Source organism: Rhinoraja longicauda, chromosome 2 (genome assembly GCF_053455715.1).
Source record: "Rhinoraja longicauda isolate Sanriku21f chromosome 2, sRhiLon1.1, whole genome shotgun sequence".
NCBI lineage: Eukaryota > Metazoa > Chordata > Chondrichthyes > Rajiformes > Arhynchobatidae > Rhinoraja > Rhinoraja longicauda.
In genome coordinates this window covers 61,972,138-61,993,142 of record NC_135954.1, presented here as the reverse complement: position 1 = coordinate 61,993,142, position 21,005 = coordinate 61,972,138, and the positions used below count along the sequence as shown (strand labels likewise).

At 39.8% G+C, this 21,005-nt stretch overlaps 1 protein-coding gene across 1 annotated transcript in view; it reads left to right on the top strand.

Annotated features, from left to right (window-relative positions):
- The window catches only part of lpcat1 (lysophosphatidylcholine acyltransferase 1), a 94,195-nt gene that overhangs the window by 48,576 nt on the left and 24,614 nt on the right, over nucleotides 1-21,005 (top strand). Inside the window, exons 6-10 of the mRNA XM_078420129.1 lie at nucleotides 5,552-5,610; nucleotides 9,674-9,708; nucleotides 15,463-15,517; nucleotides 16,815-16,897; nucleotides 19,896-20,021. Coding sequence (XP_078276255.1) covers nucleotides 5,552-5,610; nucleotides 9,674-9,708; nucleotides 15,463-15,517; nucleotides 16,815-16,897; nucleotides 19,896-20,021 — 358 coding nt within the window. The remainder of the gene's footprint in view (nucleotides 1-5,551; nucleotides 5,611-9,673; nucleotides 9,709-15,462; nucleotides 15,518-16,814; nucleotides 16,898-19,895; nucleotides 20,022-21,005) is intronic.

Genomic DNA, 21,005 nt, shown 5'->3' with positions numbered 1-21,005 from the left:
TGCGGCCTGTGTGCGGTAACGGTGCTGGGCCCGGGCGGGAGGGGGGACTCGAGGACGCCGTGGCGTGGATTGAAGGGACGGAAGGGAAGGATGAGGACGATCAGTCCGACCGTCTCCCTCCTGCTCGGGAGTTTTCCCCCGGGTGTGGGAGAGCGGGGAGAGTGAGGAGAGGGGAGGCGGTGATTGCGGGCGGGCGGCTCTGCTGACGACGTCCATCTTGTTTGTGCGAGTGAGGAGAGGCCATGCGTGGTGACGTCAGATGCACAGCACGTGGAAAAAATGTGTTTAGAAATGAGAGTTTTAAAGTTTAAAATGTCTAACTTAAAAAATATACGACTAATTTAAATAAAACTTGTTATAAACAGTCGCCAGGACAGTGGTGATTAAGGTGGCGCTAACATTGTGGCACTGTGGTTTACCGTTGTGGCTGCAGGTCCACATGTTATACATATATCTGCATGAGTTGTGGGGGAGGGGGGGGGCAGCGCAAGCTCATCTCACAGGGGCATTGTGACGTCACACGCTGAAGACCAATAAATCGGTTAGAAACTAAATGTTTTAACTTTAAAACCTCTAACTTAAAAAATATACGACCAAATTAAATGAAAATATCATTGGTACCAGCGGGAAGAGTGGCTATTAAGGCGGTGCAAAAATTGTGGCCGTTTTGCCGAAATCACAGATACATATATATACATACATACATACGGGATATATATACAAGATCTGAGTTTTAGTATATAGAAGATATATAGATGTTTGCTTTGTGATAACCTGCACAAAGAGCTTGTTGACTGGTTATTAAAGTAGTACTTCAGTCGCTATCTGTGCACGATTGGCTTAATTCCCTGATTAATGTATGTTAGGAGTAGATGGGTTTTCAACTGGGCTTCTGTCTATTTTTCTGTGTTGGCATATTGGGGAAGTATGACGAATTGTTTGTTTCTGACAAATTTTATTCATGTCATTTTCCTTTAAAGTGCACTGATATTGTTTGCCAGATGTATTTGTGCCAAAATCTGCACTGTGATCATTTTGAAATATTTATTTTGCGATAATCTTTTTGGAGATAAGAGCTTGTTGACTCGCACGAAAGGTGCACGCTCGAATATACTTCAGCAGCATGTCATGAAACTATTGACTTAATTCCCTAATATTTAAACTAAGTATTTTATCTTTCAAATGGCCCACAGTCTATTTATTTTCTGTAAAAATACAGATTCCAACAATTAGACGTTATCAAAATATCAACCAAAATTTTTTTAAACACTTGGTACATTCAGTTTACAACACCATGTTCTCTGGGAATTCATGAGATAAGATTAAACTTTAGGTCAATTATCTCAAAGGTAAATCTATGGAATTTAGATACTCGTGTGAATTGTGAGGAAGATGCAATAAGGCTGCAGGGTGACTTGGACAGGTTGTGTGAGTGGGCGGATACATGGCAGATGCTGTTTAATGTAGATAAGTGTGAGGTTATTCACTTTGGAAGTAAGAATAGAAAGGCAGATTATTATCTGAATGGTGTCAAGTTAGGAGGAGGGGGAGTTCAACGAGATCTGGGTGTCCTAGTGCATCAGTCAATGAAAGGAAGCATGCAGGTACAGCAGGCAGTGAAGAAAGCCAATGGAATGTTGGCCTTCATAACAAGAGGAGTTGAGTATAGGAGCAAAGAGGTCCTTCTACAGTTGTACCGGGCCCTGGTGAGACCGCACCTGGAGTACTGTGTGCAGTTTTGGTCTCCAAATTTGAGGAAGGCTATTCTTGCTATTGAGGGCGTGCAGCGTAGGTTCACTAGGTTAATTCCCGGAATGGCGGGACTGTCTTATGTTGAAAGGCTGGAGCAATTAGGCTTGTATACACTGGAATTTAGAAGGATGAGGAGGGATCTTATTGAAACATATAAGATAATTAGGGGATTGGACACATTAGAGGCAGGAAACATGTTCCCAATGTTGGGGGAGTCCAGAACAAGGGGCCACAGTTTAAGAATAAGGGGTAGGCCATTTAGAACGGAGATGAGGAAGAACTTTTTCAGTCAGAGAGTGGTGAAGGTGTGGAATTCTCTGCCTCAGAAGGCAGTGGAGGCCAGTTCGTTGGATGCTTTCAAGAGAGAGCTGGATAGAGCTCTTAAGGATAGCGGAGTGAGGGGGTATGGGGAGAAGGCAGGAACGGGGTACTGATTGAGAGTGATCAGCCATGATCGCATTGAATGGCGGTGCTGGCTCGAAGGGCTGAATGGCCTACTCCTGCACCTATTGTCTATTGTCTATTGTCTTCAAATTTAATATATTCATATACAATTTTGCTAAATTTTCAGACTTTCTCAAATAGGGAACTTAATGCTTGTACAAAATTTAGCCTCAACAATTGAAACCTATAATATCTTGTTTTGAAAGGCTGACCTAATATCACACAGTTGGATAATCTCCCTGTACCGTATAGACAAAAAGTCAGTATTCCAGCTGACTGTTCAAACACAAGTGATAAAACCCAGCAACCACTGGACATTCAGTCTAATGTTTGTGGTTGATAGTTTTTTTTAGAGAAAATAAATCAGGTAAATTAATTCCAACTTGGACAAATTGTCAACAGATGTTGGTCAGTAATAAGGTGGATCATGTTGCCTGTATATTTTGTGCAGTTCTGGTGAACCTAAGGATGTTGAGGCTTTGAAAAGATGCAGAAGAGGTTTACATGGAAGTTGCCTGGATTAGAGGATATTAGCCAGAAATAAAGAATCCTGATTTGCTATTCAACAAAACTTATCTCTGATCTGAACTGTTTTCTGGCACGTTTAGTTTCCAAATAGATTTGCAACACATCACTGATAATTAGTGAAAGGTGTAATGTCTTTGCAATTAAGTGCCTGAATAAATCAACGTACAAACGCTTGCACCTTGTGTAGTATGTTATCTGTCGAGGCACGAAGCAATCAGTTTTGATCAGACTTGTGTCTTTGAGTTCAAACTCTCTTCTCCCCTTGTGAGTTCAAGTACCGGGTTCTCCAGTGTTCCAGCATGTGCTAAGGAGTTAAATCATGTTTCCAAAACACCATTTCCCTCCTATTTCTTTTGTTCTCCAAAAAGCGGGTGCTACATTGATTGCCCAATCCAGATCTAAACCATTTCATCCACAGTACCATGGCAACTGGACAATTATTTGCCATTGTATAACTCATATTTTCTGCTTTTATAAAATAGCATCCTAGATATTGTACTAAGCCCACCAGGTGCAGAAGAACATAGAATTGATTGTTCCTGACAGTAGATGCAAGGATTTCATTCTACGCATTAATTTGATGACCAAGTCTCTTTTACTATGGCATTTTCTTGTTTTTGCTTAGGCTTCTGGATTTCTCACATTACTATTATTAACGATCAGCCCCTCTGCCTATCTTTGAGGCCCAAGATGCCACTGGAATAGGAACAGTTTAGAGGGTTGTGGGACAAATGCAGGCAAGTGCTTCTAGTCCAATATGCCAACTTGATTGGCAATGACAAGGTGATCTGAAGGCCTGTTTCCATGCTGTAAAGCTTTGACTCTCTGACTATAAACCAGCTTCCAATTTACTAGGTCTTTGACATCACATCACCTGGCACGCATCCAGCCACCTACCACTCTTTTAAAAAAATTAATAAACTTGCCTCGCAACTCCTTTAAACTTCCCCTCTCTCACCTTAAATCTATGCATTTGACATTTACACCCTGTGAAAGAGACTATCGACCTTATTGGCCTTTCATAATTTTATCAACTTTATCAGCTCTGAGAGGATACAAAAATCTCTAGCAATCCCCTATGTTACCTCTTTACATAATCAGGCCCATGGGACAAACACCTTCAATAAATATTCTTCAATAAACCCAGCACCACTACCTCCAGATCTCAACATGCCCTAGAATATTTGCATACCCCACAGTGATCTCACTATCCTCTGTCCTTTGCCTTGGTGAATCCCAATGTGAAGTACTCGATTAATATCTTGCTTACTTCCTCTGGCTCCAAGTATATTTATTCCTTCCTTTACCTTTGAGTGGTCCTTCTTTCTCCCTCGCTATCCTCATTTTTAATGGTATAAAAGGTTTTGGGGTTTTCCATTGTCGTACTCGCCAAGGAAATGTTGTGCCCCCTTGTGGCCCACCTGATTTCCTTTGAGTTCTTCCTGGCTTTGTATTCTTTAAGGGCCTTGTCTGATTTCAGCTTCCTAAACCTTAATATACGTCTTGTATTATAACAGAGGTATAAAGTACAAAGCAAGGAAGTTGCAGCTGGAGAATTTTAGCTAGTTCTGCAAGGATTTCAAAGCTTTGGAGAAACCTACCAATCAGGTATTACTCTAGTACAGGAATGTACTAGAGGAATGTACCCATCAAACTGCAGAGAAGTTGAATTTAATACCCCTTTTTTTCCTAGATAGTTGCAATGCGCTGAAAATTCACTGCCTGACAGTGCTAAAAGGAGTTTCAATAAAACTTTTGAAAGAGAACAAAATAAATAATTGAAGTGGATGCTTACTGGGCTGTGAAATATAATGGTAAAGTAGTCAACACAGTCATCGTTACAAGGTCTCTGTGCACTGTATTGTTCTGAAAATGTAAGAGATTTATTGTTCACACCGCTGCTCCAATGAAAACTAGCACAGGTTAGTGTTATTCAAGCTTGGGTTAAATAAGGTTGCTGTGCCTGAAATGCTGGCCTGGTCTGGTACTCACTGGAAACAGTTCTGGTACTCACTGGAAACAGTTAGCATTTCTCCAATTGCCACTTTAAGAATTTCCAGGCCAATATACATTCCCTGATTTACTAGCACTTCCTCAAGACCTTTGTTGCTGGACTCAATGAGAACTCCAACTTGGGAACTCAGAGTGCGTAAATTTGCTGCAACATGACAGGTTAAACCAGGCATAGGAACAGGAAGCCCGTTCATTTTATTGAAGGGTAGGTGACATCTGGTTCAATGGTTCAATAGTCCTTTTTTATTGCATGGGCAACTGCACAGTGAAATTCTTATTGCCTATTTTCACATGCAGAAATGAGAGTAAGAAATAAGGTATTTGTACCATTTTTAATTTAATTGAGTTTCCCTGTGTTCAAATGTTTATGGTTTAAATTTTAATGCATATTTAATTTGTCTTGCTGACATTAATTTTTGAATGTTTCTGGATGTCGACCAATGGTTTGAGCCTTTTGTGAGTAACACTTTCTCTGATTCATCTATGTGACGGGGTTACTTACTTCAACCCTGATGCCATCCAAAAGGTTGCCGTTTATGGGCTGGATCATTGCCATTGTCACATTTTGCTTTTGCTTACCCTCATTGACTCAGATCATTGGTGAGTGTAGTTGACTTTCTGTTGGCAGCAAGGTCTAACTCAAAATATTTGCTGACTCAGTCTTAATTTCTGTTGTAAAATGGCAATCAGGCGATTGGGCCTTTTAATAATGTTACTGGTGAAAAGTGAGCATCTTAAATGAAGGCGAGAATATAAGATATTGACAGAGAACAATAGGAGAAAATTTTAATTTTTATTGCATATTTGTCATCAGGGGCATTTATTCCTGGAGTTCCTGTGCAGCCTGTAATCTTGCGTTATCCCAACAAAGTGGTGAGTGTGCTTTTATTTTTAGCTGATGAAGACTTTTAATCCACCATATCAATCATATGTTAATTGTCCAGAACAATTATTTGTAGATTACTGTTTAATGATGTGTTTTTAATAAGACTTGCAGGAAACTGGCCTGTTGTACAACTTTGCAGATTCCCTAGAAATATTCTTTACCAGCTCTAGCATAGGATACGAGAATTTAAGACTGTACATCATTTAAGACTGTACATGATCTAAAATACATTTCAGCAATTCCTGATAGAATTTCCTGCCCGCTGAGGGAGACACAATAAAGTTTATAAAACTATGAAAGATATAGATAGGATGGATCTTTTTTTCCCACGACCTCCTCGCCTGAAATGTAATTTATTGGAAGGAATACTTGAAAGTGAAAGGGGAAAGTTTATAGGGGGTGTGCAAGGCAAGCTTTCTTCCACTGTGCTAAACACTTGGAGCACACTACCAGGGGTGCTGGTGGCATTGAAGAGGCATTGAGATAGGCACATGAACATGAAGTGAATGGAGGGATATGGATCATGTACAGGCGTTTTGTTTAATTTGGCGTCACAGTCAGCACAGACACCATGCACTGAAGGTACTGTTCCTATTCTATGCTCCATGTTATCTGTGTCCCATAATATATTTACCATGGAGATGGTGCAGTGGCCATATGAAACTCTTACTTGGCTATTAATTACGAGGATAAATTGCAAATGTGGTGTAATTATAACTATATAACTGCTATGTACTTAACTTGAGGTATTTTAAGTCATTAAATGGACTCAGCAATTTTCCAATCCAACCATTTGCCTTTCACTCAGGAATCCAAAACAAATGGACATGACCTTCATTGGAGTGAGCCATTCAGAGTTTATGTCACTAAGCCTTTTGCCAAATACTAGTGGAATTTTGGGGCATTCTTGCCCTAAGAAGTTGTTAAGATCTGGGTCAGTTGAAAATTTGGAAGATGTAGTTAGGCAAAGATATTTAAGGATGCAAATCACACAGCAGGGAAGCAGGCCTAGATTAGATTTGATCAAATTGAATGACAAGTTTATGTTCTGAAGCTGCAACTTTTGCTTGTTACATTTGCTCCTGAAACCTGGTCTTCGATGATCTGGAATTTTGTCCAGCAAAACATTTGGAGGACTAATTCTGTTATCTTCATCTCCCATCAAAAGTTTTGCACCTTTGCTACTGAAAGAAGCTGCTCTTCGGAGGACTCTGCCTCAGCTGCAGCAAACTATTTGTATTTATTTTGGACAAAAACTGACAAAACCTATTTGTGGCAAGATTAGCTGTTTTTGTTTTAAATAGCTCTCAATAATGTCACCTGCTATCAGACCTGCATGTTGTAATCTGCATCGCTCATTTATGCTTCCTTCATCTCCAAGCTCTGTAATTCCATCATCCACCCTCGAAAAATTAAAATGCATCCAAAGTTCATGACACCAATTTTATCACACGCCAAGTTCCATTTACACAGAACGTCCTCGCCATCAATCCACATGGATTAGTACTGGCTTCAATCTTAAAATTGGAAATTTTCATCTTTGGATTTAAAGTTTCCCATGGTCTTAATTAAGAACAGAGGAGATAGTCAGGCGAGGAGGTCAAACAGCTCCTCAAATGTGCTCTGCCATTTAATGCCATGGCTAATCTGATTTTGTGCCCTAACTGTGGGATTAAATATCAAAGAATACGTGCGTCCAGAACTAGCTGTGCTCTACCCAAGCTCTTCCCAGTCACGATTTTCACTTCCATTTATAATTACCTAGCAAATGAAACTGACTGCATATAAAACCTAGACAACATTTGGGCATAGGCGGCTAAGAAGTGCATAGTGCTAGATAGTGGCCAACTCCAACAAAAGAGAGTATAACTACCTGCACTTGATGTTCAACACATTGCATCAGATTCTCTCACCATCAGACCAAACTAAATTGAAGCAACCATATAAATACTGTAGTATTTATACAGGTTTGTAGGTTAATTAGCTGGGTAAATGTAAAAATTGTCCCTAGTGTGTGTAGGATAGTGTACATAGTGTTAGTGTGCGGGGATCGCTGGGCGGCGCGGACTTGGTGGGCCGAAAAGGCCTGTTTCCGCGCTGTATATATATGATATGATATGATATAAGAAAATAACTGCAGATGCTGGTACAAATCGATTTATTCAGTCTGAAGAAGGGTCTCGACCCGAAACGTCACCCATTCCTTCTCTCCCGAGATGCTGCCCGACCAGCTGAGTTACTCCAGCATTTTGTGAATATATAAATACTGTAGCTACAGAGCAGGTTAAAGGGTATCCTGCACTGTGTGACTCAACTCCTAACATCCTGATGTGTTTCCACCAACCACAAGACATATGTCAGGCACATGATGGAGTGCTGGATGTTCAATTCCAGCAACTCCACACTCAGGAAGCTCGACACCTTCCAAAACACAGCAGCTTTCTGGATTCAATTGCCATCCTAAACATTATTTCCTGCGCAGTGCCTGCAAAGCGTGTTATCTGCAAAATAACCTGTGGTTTCTTACCTAGGCTTCTCCACCTGCACCTCCCAAGCCTGCAAATGATAACAGCAAGAGGGGCAAGTGCATCAGGTGCATGGTGACAAAACTACTTGTATTTTCCCCTCCCAAATTGCACACCATCGCGATTTGGAAATACGATCATAGGAAAAGGGGTGGGCCATTGAACCTCTTCAGTCATTGCCCTGCCATTCAATAAGATCATGGTTGATACAACTTTCTATATTGCTTACTAGGTCTAAATCCTTCAACACTGTCCCCAACAGCACTGTGGACAACCTTCAGTCGGACGATTGCAGTTGTTCAAGAAGGTGGACTACCGCCATCTCAAGGGCAACTGGGGATTGGCAATAAATGCTGGGCCTGCCAATGATATCCAGACCCCCCCCCAAAATAAAGAAATACACACATTTTTCATGTCTGATCCCTGTAGTCCTTGACTTTCCTAAGTCTTGAAGCTATTTGAATAACTTGGCATCTATAAATCGCTAGACAAGAAATTCCAAAGGTGCACCACCCTCACAAAGACAATTCATCCTCATCTCAGTCTTGAAGAGATTTTTAGACTTGCCCATTAGTGAAAACTTCCTCATAGATATCTCCTATCAAGTCCCTTCAGAACCTCATCAGGTTTAAATAAGGAACCATTGTATTTGAACTTTTCTCATAATCCAATGGAATCAATCTCAGGAATCTTTGCTACACTGCTCTTTAACTTTACTTTTCAAACAAACATTGTAGTGAAATTGTAGCGAATATTCCAGGCTTGTGGCATCAATTTACCAAACGAGTTGCCACAATGTTTCAATACAATAGACAATAGACAATAGGTGCAGGAGTAGGCCATTCAGCCCTTCGAGCCAGCACCGCCATTCAATGCGATCATGGCTGATCACTCTCAATCAGTACCCCGTTCCTGCCTTCTCCCCATACCCCCTAACTCCGCTATCCTTAAGAGCTCTATCCAGCTCTCTCTAACACTTGTACTCCATTCTCCTTGCAATAAAGACCAGCACTCCATTCACTGCCTTAATTGTTTACTATACCTAAAAGCAAAATGTGATTCGAAGAACAGCAACATTTCTCTTCCCTTGAGGGTTTTGTTCCTCATCCCATCTGACGGTCCTCCACAACTCTATACAGTTAATTCACTGCTCCTGGCAGCACAGCCTTGAGTCACCTTGACTCTCCTGTCTGGATTATCCTTCCCTCCGCCATTGCTTTTACTCCATCTTATTTACCTCTAAGTACCCCTTTTAAATCTTTTTATTTAATGTCTCATTCGTGTACATAGGAGTAAAAGTTCTTGAGAATTAACTGGGTAAGACACCGCACAGATTTCTAAACTTGCTCACTTTTAGCACTTGACTACCTTCCTTTGCTTTTAATTTCTATGGTTCTATCAGATTGCACAATGCATTCAAGGAATTTATCCCTGTCAATCTCAAACCAGTTTGAATACTTCTGTCTATAATACCAAAGCTCAGCGAATGCTCATTTTGAATCAGATTTTCAATTTTTAATTCCAGGATACAATCACTTGGACCTGGCAAGGACCTGGAGCGTAGGTTGATTTATATTTTTCTTTTTCTTTTTCTTATAAACAAATCGGTAATTTCACACAATGCTTTTCTAAGAATGTAAATGGAAAATGGCAAAAATAAGATCAAAGTTCTGATTTAATTCAGAAAAGTTATTCTGTTTCATGGCTAACTGCTGTGCATTTTTCTTTGATTCTTGCATGTGTACAACAGTAAAGATTTATACATTGTCAGGCATTGGTAGTGAGTCAGGAAGGCATGAGTGTTATAAGTGGGGGACCTGAAGTAATAATGCATTTAACTGTAGAAGTGGCTGAGTTGCCTCTCCTAAGCTTTGTTCTTTTGACCTCATTGCAGTCGCTGCTGAACCCTTGTTAAATGATCATTCATTCTGGTTATTAAATGGGTAAAATTGAACAATCATAGTGACTTAGCATTGTACATTTGCTGCTAATGATTGGCTTTGTTCAAAACAATTCGTGGCTGATTTTCACCTATTTTCCAAGTCTTACATTTAAATCTACATAACTAAGTTTGCATCATTTTTCTTCAATAGTCAAAAGTAGAAATGATCAGGCTTGCCAGAAAATATGTACAAAAGGTTGGTGATGTGAAAACAGTCTGAAAGTGTTTGTAAATGTCTGAGATCTCAAAGACTACCATGAGCAAGACCAAAGATTGAGAGAAATAGGTCACTTGGTGAAGTTGGGGGAACTGAAATAGAGAATGAATTTGCAGTGCCTCATTCAATGCCAAAACTAAGAGTGAATAGCAAAGAAATGTATCAAGACTGCAAGGAGTGAGCTGTTCAAAAGCTGAGGAAGAACTGTAGAGTTAGAATGTGCTAAAATCAGTCTAATGGAGTAGAGAAGAACTAGCATTGGTAATCACACACTAATGCTTGAGAGTGTGCTGTGCTTTTTGAAGATTTTTTCGCAAATGAGTGCATATTTTGGTGGGAGTGAGCAGACAAATTATTAAAGGAGAAGGAGAGGAAGAATAAGTGGAATCAAGAGAGCAGTAGGGGAAGGAACTGCCCTAAACTCATCCCTTCTGTTTTTGATACTGCTGCTGTCGGGAAGAGTGTCATGCTATCTATCATATTGTATACCTCCCAGTAGAACTCTCCATAGGCTTGGGCACTCCAAGGTAAACAAACTCATTCTAATCTGTCTCTCCTCTTAAATTAACCTCCTCCACATGATCCAATGTACTGGTCAACCACCTTTGCACCCTCTACAGTGCAATCATGATCTTCAATGTTTTGAATCGAGTGACATACAGTACTCCACTGCAGCCTAACCACTGTTTTATCAACTTGTATGTAACTTCCTTGGTCTTGTATCTTATGCCCTAGCTAATGAAGGCAAGCATCCTTTTACCCCTCCCCATCCCCTAGCAGTTTTTTTGTGCAACTGCAGGAGGTTTGACACAGATCTGTTCACCTCCTGTTCACTTCACTACCATCTAGGGTGCTAAACAGCCCATCAGATGATGCAGAGATTCACATGCTTCCCCTCCGACCTGGTCTATTGCATTTGGTGTTTGTGATGTGTTCTTGACATCTGAGACTGTGACTGTTTTGCAGGGCACCTGAGCTCCGTCTGCAACAGTCTTCTTGATTTTCTGGTTGTATGTCATTTCAACACCCCTTCCCATTCCCAATCTCACCTGTATGTCCCTGGCCTTCTCCGCTAACACAGTGATGTTACATATAAACTAGAAGAACACCACTACATATTACACTTGGGTAGTCTACAGTTCAATGTTGTGAAGCCTAGAGGAGTACAGCACAGGACAGGCCAACCATGATGCCAGTTTAAACTACATATCTGCCTGCACATGGTCTATATCCTTCATTCCCTGTTTGTTTGTATCTGCCTCTTAGCTTTTGCTATTGTATCATCACTTCCCCTGCCAATGCTTGGAACACATTGCCAGGAGAAGTGATGGAAGCAGATGCAATGGCAACAGCCAGTCTTTGTATATTAAGAAAGTGTGCCTCGTAAATCAGTTTAAACTTTCTCTTCCTCACATTAAACCTATGCCCTCTAGTATTTGACTCTTCCACTTTATGTACCATGTCTAAGCCTTTCATAATTTTATGTTTCTATCAGGTCACCCCTCAGCCTCCTCCGCTCCAGAGAAAATATTCCAAGTTTGTCCAATCTCTCCTTGTCGTTAATGCTTTCTATTCCAGGCAACATCCTGGTGACCCTCTTCTGCACCCTCTCCAAAGTCTCCACATCCTTGCTGTAATGTGGCAACCAGAACTACACAAGTATTCCAAATGTGGCCTAACCAAAGGTTTGTACTGCTGCAAAATCCAGACTTTTATACTCAAGCCCCAACCAATGAAGGCAAGCATGTCATATGCTGCCTCTACCACCCTACCTACTTGTGTTGGGACCTTGTGGGAGTAATGGATTTGCGCCCCAAGACCCTTCTGTGCATCCATGATTCTAAGGGTCCTGCCTTTTACTGTATAATTTCCTCTTACTTTGGACCTTCCGAAGTGCAACACCTCGCACTTGCCTGGATTAAACTTCATCTGCCATTTCTCTTTGCATATTCCCAACTGGTTTCTTTTCTGTTGAATCCCTTGACAACTTTCCTCACTATTCACAATTCTGGTATGAATGTGGAATTTTCCAATTTCAGGTAACCCATTCCCTTGTGATCCTTTCCTGCTCTCGGTCCACCAGGGTGCCTATCCATTTTTTTCACCTTTCCACCTTTCATTTCCACACCCTGGTTGCTTGGACTCATAACCATTCCACACTTTATTCCTTCTGCCCATAACCCCTCCCTGATCTGATCAACCCTCATCCTACCCACCCCACCCCCCCTCCAACTGGTTCCACCCATCACCTACCCCTTCCTCTCCCATCCACATACTAACTATCTTCTCTCTATATTATCAGTCCTGATGCAGGATATCAATCTGAAATGTCAACCTTCCCTTTGCTTCCACAGATGTGGCTTGACCTGCTCGCTTCCAGCAGTTTGTTTTTTTGCTTCAGACTCCAGCATCTGCATCTTTTGTCCCCAAGTATCTTGTATGCCTTCTTTGTCTTATTTGTTTGTGCTGCCACATTCACCGATCCTTAGACATGAACACTAAGGTCCCTCTGTTCCTCGACACTCAGCCCTACCATTCATTGTGTGTGTGAATTCCATTGCATTTATCTGGATTAGATTCCAATGTGTCATTATTATACGCAATTTACTAGCTGATCAATGTAATTCAGTAGGATCATACCACCTTCTCTATCGATAACAATGTTTTTGTCCATCATGCTAATCATACATCCATATTCCAAACATTAATGAATTTAACAAACATTAAGGATACACCAGTTATCTGGTTAGACTCATTTGAGAATTATCTTTGGCTCTTCCTTTCCTGATTTAAGTATTTCAAATAACTGAGCCTAGGTGGCAAAAGCTTTGCTTTGTAATTTGACATCTGTAATATATGGGGTATTGCAAAGTATGTACCAGATGACCATTACTTCAGTGCTTGTTTTCACTTGAAAATGGTATTGCTAACTGGTTTGTCAGCAGTGTGCATAAGTAAAAACATCAGAAGGCGACATTGATACTTTTCCAGTGACTTCTATGACTTAATGCTTTTCCTGTGTCTTAGCTCCACAGAGTTGGAAGTAAATTGCACCAAATCTTCCAGAACAAAGCAGATGTATTGATTGACACCCCATCCACCCTAAATGTGCATTTTCTTTCCATCACTAGTACAGAGTGGCTTCAGTGTCTATCATCTTCAAAATACACTGCAGTTATTCACCGTCTACTCAAATAGCACTTCCAAAACCCATTACCTCCACCATCAAGAAGGATATCTGTTAGCTGTCAACACCATTTCTTGCTGGTTTCCCTCCCTGTCCTATGCATTCCTGACTTAGAAACATATTGTCAATTACTCATTGTCACTGAGTCTAAATCCTAGAACTCTGTACCCAATAGCACCATGAGAGTAACTTCACTAGAAGAACACCAAAGGGTTCATGAAAGTATCCAGACCTCCAAACTGAATGAATAAATAAAAGCCATTAACAGTCTCTGAAGCAGTATTGTTCTCCATGAACAAGATCGCAACAGGTTTCCAGCTTCAGATTTATGCTAAAACTGAAGAATGTTGAATACCTCAGAGATCTTAAATAGCCCTTTTTCATCGTTGATGACAATGAACAAATTCAACATTGACTCGGATGTTAAGTCCAACATCTGAATGCCTAAAGAAATGACTAAGATGACTACATAATTAAATCTTAGGGTTTTCAATATCCAAGTCTCACCAGATGGACCCGGGTCACAATCAAATATATGGAGAACACCACAAGGTGCTACATAAATTTCATCAATGATGCCTGTAAAAGTTCTTGATCTTACAGTCAGCCGAAGTGATGCTTTAAATAAATCAGTGAAAGCAAGTGAATTGATAAATCATCTGCAGCACAATTATCTGTTTTTGATCTGTGCTAAAATTGGTATATACCACTTGAAGTTAGTCAATTTTTTGTATTTTTTGGCCATGCTAATGATCAACTCATCACCTGAGCTTTAATTAATTACTACTAATGAAATCAACACTTTGGCAGAATTATAGATCGAAGTTGGCAATTACTTGTGCATCCATGTTCTAGTTTGGAGGTTCCCATGCTTTTTATTGGGCTCCAATTTGCTAATTCATATCCCATGTGCACCTCTAAGAAATTGCATGCAGAATCAGTGGAGGTGTGTGTATTAAACCTGAAATTCACTTTAGTTATTAGAGCCGCTTTCATTCCACCCCTTGCATATCTGAATTTTAATATCATCAAATCATGATGATAGAATTCCTATGCTGGGAAATTTCAGGGGGTTGTTTCTATTTTATTCGAGTCAAGTTGATAATGTCAGAGAAATAATATTCACAAATAAAAATAAGACACTATTCTGCCAAAGCAATGCCTGAGCAAATTTGTTTGTAGCTGTATTTGTATGGTGTAACTTCACTCAGAAAAGTATGCCCGTTCACAGTTATATGGCATGCAGGATGAATAGACTCGATAAACAGAACAAAAATGTTTGATTGGAGCATTAATGACATGGTGCAAAAATCAAAGTGCTGGAGGACTTTTGCCAGTCAGGCAACACCTATGGAAGGACTGATGTTTCGGGTTGGGACACTTCTTCAGACTGAAGCAGGGTTCCAACCCCTGCTGTCTGGTCTGCAAATCCCATCTCGAGGATTTTGAAGCAACACAATTTGGTCTAAATAGTCCAGAGCCTGGAGCAAAGAACTTTGTTTACTGAAGCAAAATCAGCAACTTCCATTAAAGATATTATACAAAAATTGCTGAGGATAAACACTTTGTTTTAAATCTTGTAATACCCACAAGCTGGCACATTTAGCGGATAGTGCCTGAGTTGTTGTATGTGTTTAATCCTCATCTTCATAGAAATGAATAACTACAATATTGAAGATATTTGTACTTGGCATATGACAGCTAGAGTGCTCTTCGGGTAATTTCAACACAACCTACGGAAGAAGCACCACTTTTAGAAGGACATGTCTTGTTCTATATTTACTGAAGATATTGGAGAGGGTATACACATTACTATTTCAATTTTTTAAGATATAGCTGGATTTTGTGTAACATGCCATATATATATATATATAAACGCATTATAACGCATGTTTTACTATTTTTATTAAAATACAAACAACCATTTGTGCACTTTGTGGAAATTATACTGACAATCTTATTTCTCAGGTTAAAAATCCTTTGGCTCACCTTATGCCAGCTACATAATTATGTGGAAATGGAGGTTAGTTTTAAATTGCTCCTTTTAGAGGAATAGAATGTTTATTCTCTTTTATTTTGTTAAAATTAATCTCTTAACATTTGATATCATTAAAGAATAAGACATTTGTTGTAATCAATTATATTCTGCACTAAAAATCCACTATATTTGTGATTGATATTGACTTGCAATTTTCAAATTGAAAATCACTAAACAAACCTGTGGTCAGATGTTATTAGGCTTGTGATATTCCTCCTCTTATGTGCATAAAATTCCAACTGTGGTTTTGTTTCCTTTCTTTACTTTACAAATTAGAGTATCTGTGCTGCTCGGGACAGAAAAACTGAACAAAATCAACAATCATTTAGCAATTTGGTTGCCTTTTTAAAAATTTGTATGATCTTCATGTCCGTTCCGAGCAATTTAGTTCAAATTGGAAGTGATGTGTCCTTGCCTACTTATATAAAAAAGTGTACATTATCTTTTCTCTGGAAGTCAAAGTGGAAATTACACTTCATTTTTTTTGTTTTAGGATGTCCGTATAGAAACGTGCCATTGGTTGTATTGTAGTCTTTGAGATGGAATGTGCTTTGTGTACTTAGTTCACAGTACGTTTTAAAATAATGTTGAACATCACTTCCTTTCACGAGAATAATAATTTTGAAGATACATATTGTAGACAATCTGTAATAGAAAATAGAACAGAATAGCACAGGAACAGGTCCTTCAGCCCACAGTGTCTGTGCCAAACATGATGCCAAGACCAGCTTTTATCTGCCTGCATACAGTTCATATCCTTCCATTCCCTGTTTCTTAAATGCAGAGTGCATTTAATACTCAATAGAAATGAAACACAGAATTTCAGAAATGTTTGCAATCAGGTACTCTGGCATTGACAATGAATATTGGTAGCTTTTCTTTCATCTGATCAAATTTATCTATCTTGTATTTTAATATTACTTGTATTTGTCCTATATCCTTCCAATGCCCTTGGTGCATTTTAAACTTTCAATTTTGCTCAGCCTTGATTTCCTGATTTTTTTTTTCAATATCTGCATGAATGCTAATACCATGTCCGATAGTACCGTGAAAAAAACACTTGAAGATCAAGCAAACAAATTTGTCAGCCCATTTGATCAATTTCCCTGAAATCTGATGGACCAAGTTTTAATAGTTTAGTTTTGGCTAAAAAAAAAAAAATTGCATGTGTATCACAGGAAATCTTGTTAAAGAATATTATATCATTCAGTAAACCGTTTGAATATCTAGTTACGTGTGTTTTAGCCTTTTTTTTAAGAATTATTTCATTTATTTCAAATAGTTTCTGCCAGTTTATACACCTTCTGAGGAGGAAAGGAAGAATCCCATTTTGTATGCAAACAATGTCAGGAGGTTAATGGCAAAGTAAGTATGATAGCACCTATTAGATTTAAACTTAACCTATAATTACACAATTAAGTCCTCCCACAAATGTTTGGTATTCTCTTTTTTTTCTTACTTTCTTGTTGTGATCACTGAGAGGACTTGTTCTCGCGGTGTATTTAGATGAACTTTACCATGTTAAATCTGCATCAAGTACAATTCCTCTTCACTGATTTGGGTAACACATTGTAGTATTAGAAATATTGTTTTGTTTCTCTCTGGTCGTTCACTCCATGTAACTGAGTGGTGATTTCCCTGAATTAAGTGAGTTGTTCATGCGCACAAACCTCCCATTTAAAGACTCCCCAAATGTGAGGGACCAGCATCCCATTTGAGAATGCTGCCAAGGCACCATCATGTGAATTGCCCCTGATACATCCTCCTAGGGGCAATTTTTGTCCTTTCTATGCTTGGGTAAACAAAATTTCACACTATTTCAGATGTGGACTCCTCAATGTTTTGCAAAGCTGTACTATAACTTCCATGCTCTTATATTTGGTGCTCTGGTTGCTGAAGTCCTTTGTCCAGTTCGCTGTCTTTACTGTCCTATCTTCCAGTGCTGCCATCTTCAGGAATCTTTGGACTTGTACATCAAGATCTTGCAATTCCTCAATACTCCAAATATACACCGATCAGCCAAGACATTATGATATGATGAGCCAAAATATTATGACCACCTGCCTAATATGCTGTTGGTCCTCCATGTGTAGCCCCACACGCAGCAGGGTGCAATGCACTGTGTATTGTGACACATTCCTCCCATGGCCACCATTAAAATTTTCTGTGACTTGCGCCACAGTAGACCTTCTGTCGGTTCGGACCAGATGGGATAGCCTTCGTTGCCCTCACGCATCGATGAGCCTTGGGCGCCCAACACCCTGTCTGTGGTTTGTCCCTCCTCGGACCACTGTCCACAGGTACTCACCACTGCTGACCGGGAGCACCCCACAAGCGTTGCTGTTTCAAAGATGCTCTGACCCAGTCATCTGGCCATAACAATTTGGCCCTTGTCAAAGTCGCTTAGGTCTTTACTCCTGCCCATTTCTCCTGCATCCAACACATCAACTTCAAGAACTGACTGTTCACTTGCTGCCTAATATATCCCGCCCCTTGACAGGTGCCATTATAACAAGATAACCAATGTTATTCACTTCACCTGTCAGTGGTCATAATGTTTTGGCTGATCGGTGGATTCCTCCACACATACTCTAGCCTTTTGACCAAAATTTTAGAAAGACTTTGCTTTTACAATAATTACAGTCATAAGATGCTACATGCTTCATGTAGTCTAAAATCAGTAATTGAGAGTCAATATTCACTTTGGAATCTTAAAAGGATTATTGGTTCCTCCCCACCCCACCCCGGAGGGAAGTAATATTAGATATTAATGATATTTAAAAAATGTATATTTTTAAAGGAAAGACTGATGTGGCAATGTATGGGTAAGAACAAACCAAGCCTAGAAAATGGCTTAAAAAATAAGGCAGATGTTCCACACCACCAGACATGGCCATTTGTCAATGTTGTCAAAATATTGAATGTTTTTGAATGTCTCCATAAGTTCAAAACTAATGGAAATGCATCAAGCTAATTGAAATATTAAAAACAGACAAAGCAATTTGAGTCAGAGTCATGTATAGCATGGAAACAGGCCCTTCGCCCTAATTTGTCCATGCCGACCAAGATGCCATTCCTAAGCTAGTCCCATTTTCCCACGTTTCGCCTATATCCCTCTAAACCTTTCCTATCCATGTACCTGTCCAAATGGGGTTTTTTTAAATCCTATTATTGTACCTGCCTATACTATCTTCAGTGGCATCTCGTTTCATTTACTTACCACCCTCTGCGTGAAAGATTTGCCCTTCAGGTTCCTACTAAATCTTATGCCTCTCACCTTAAATATTTGGAACATTTAAACTCGGGTGATTCTAAAAAGATGTAAATTGACCACACCCTAAACTCATCTGGGCGGTTCCCCTCCTTTGAAATAAAAGGTGCTGTGCCTATACCAGTTAGGCAGAGTTCCTAGTTTTAAGTGCTGGAACGTTTACCACAGAATTGTACACTCCCTTAATGGAATTGCATCTGCAGAAGTTTTATGTTTGCTGGCAATTCCTTGTGAACTACTTGCATTACTCTGCAAAATCCAGACTCTTTCATCAGCAGGAACTCATCAACATCATCTCTTCATGGCCAAAATAAGGAACAAGACAACAGAATCTATTTTTCTAATATTACTGAGTATAAAATGTCTAATCTATTGGACAACCTGCTGCTTAAAATATGCAGCATTTTTTTTTTGATGCTGTGTCCCAATCTCGCAGGAACCAGCCATTTCAACTTCCATTCCCATTCCCATACTGACTTTTCTGTCCTGGGTCTCCTCCACTGCCAGAGTGAGACCACATGCAAATTGCAGGAGCATCGCCTCTTATTTTGCTTGGGTAGCTAACAACCAGCAGTATGAACATTGAGTTCTCTCATTTTAAGTAACTTTGTCTCATATGCCCCTCCCCCTTGTCCCCTTCCTCCTCCCTAGTCATTTTACTAGTTCCCCAGGTCTCCATGTTGTTTTTCTTGAGATCATACCTTCCCGAGCCAGCAATGGACCTACCATGCACTGTCCTGCCTTAGGTCATTTGTGGCTGGCCCTGATTGGTCCTGGTCTTCTTTCACCTCTAGCTCTTTGCCTCCTCCCCCTGCCATCCTACTTTCAGTCTGAAGAAGGGTCCTGAAACGCTCCCCAATCATTTTGCTCCAGAGATGCTACCGTACCTGCTGAGTTAATCCAGCACTTTGTGTGTAACTATAACATTTGAGCTGTTTGGTGGGAGGGAGCCAGCAACTCTTTATTTATTGCTGGCTAACAACTGATTCATTCAGTATATTTATATATGAAATGTTCAAAGAAATGTTCCTTTAATCATGCCTCACATCTTATATTGTTTAATTATTTAATTTTTAAATCTGTCCCCCTTAGTGCTCTTGGTGTTCCTGTGACTGACTATACTTTTGAAGATTGTCAGATTGTAATGTCCGAGAGTCAACTGAAACTTCCGCTGTATACCTGTCTGCTAGAATTTGCAAAGCTTATCAGAAAACTCAAGTAGGTTCTTTCTTTAAAAAATACCAGATGCTCGTGCTTTTTTTGCCTTTATTTCACATTTCCAGCCTAAACAGTACTTTCCTTATGCCTTTCCTTACAAAGATACTTACTGTCAAAAGAAAATATTTCAAAGGAGAAAAATAAGTGATCATTTCAATCATATTTCCAATCTTAGTACCTTTATGTTAGTTTACTAGTTCAAATTGAAGAGGAAAAAAATAGTCAAGGCAAATGTGGGTCCCTTGAAGACAGAAGCAGGGGAATTTATTATGGGAAACAAGGAAATGGCAGACAAGTTAAACCGGTACTTGGATCTGTCTTCACTAAGGAAGATACAAACAATCTCCAAGATGTTCTAGTGGCCAGAGATCCTAGGGTGATGGAGGAACTAAAGGAAATTCACATTAGGCAGGAAATGGTGTTGGGTAGACTGATGGGACTGAAGGCTGATAAATCCCCAGGGCCTGATGGTCTGCATCCCAGGGTACTTAAGGAGGTGGCTCTTGAAATTGTGGATGCATTGGTGATCATTTTCCAATGTTCTATATATTCAGGATCAGTTCCTGTGGATTGGAGGGTAGCTAATGTTATCCCACTTTTTAAGAAAGGAAGGAGAGAGAAAATGGGAAATTATAGACCAGTTAGTCTGACATCAGTGGTGGGGAAGATGCTGGAGTCAATTATAAAATACGAAATTGCGGAGCATTTGGATAGCAGTAATAAGATCGTTCTGAGTCAGCATGGATTTACGAAGGAGAAATCATGCTTGACTAATCTTCCGGAATTTTTTGAGGATGTAACTAGGAAAAGTGACAGGGGAGAGCCGGTGGATGTGGTGTACCACGACTTTCAGAGAGCCTTCGACAAGGTCCCACATAGGAGATTAGTAGGCAAAATTAGAGCACATGGTATTGGGGGTAGGGTACTGACATGGATAGAAAACTGGTTGACAGACAGAAAGCAAAGAGTGGGGATAAATGGGTC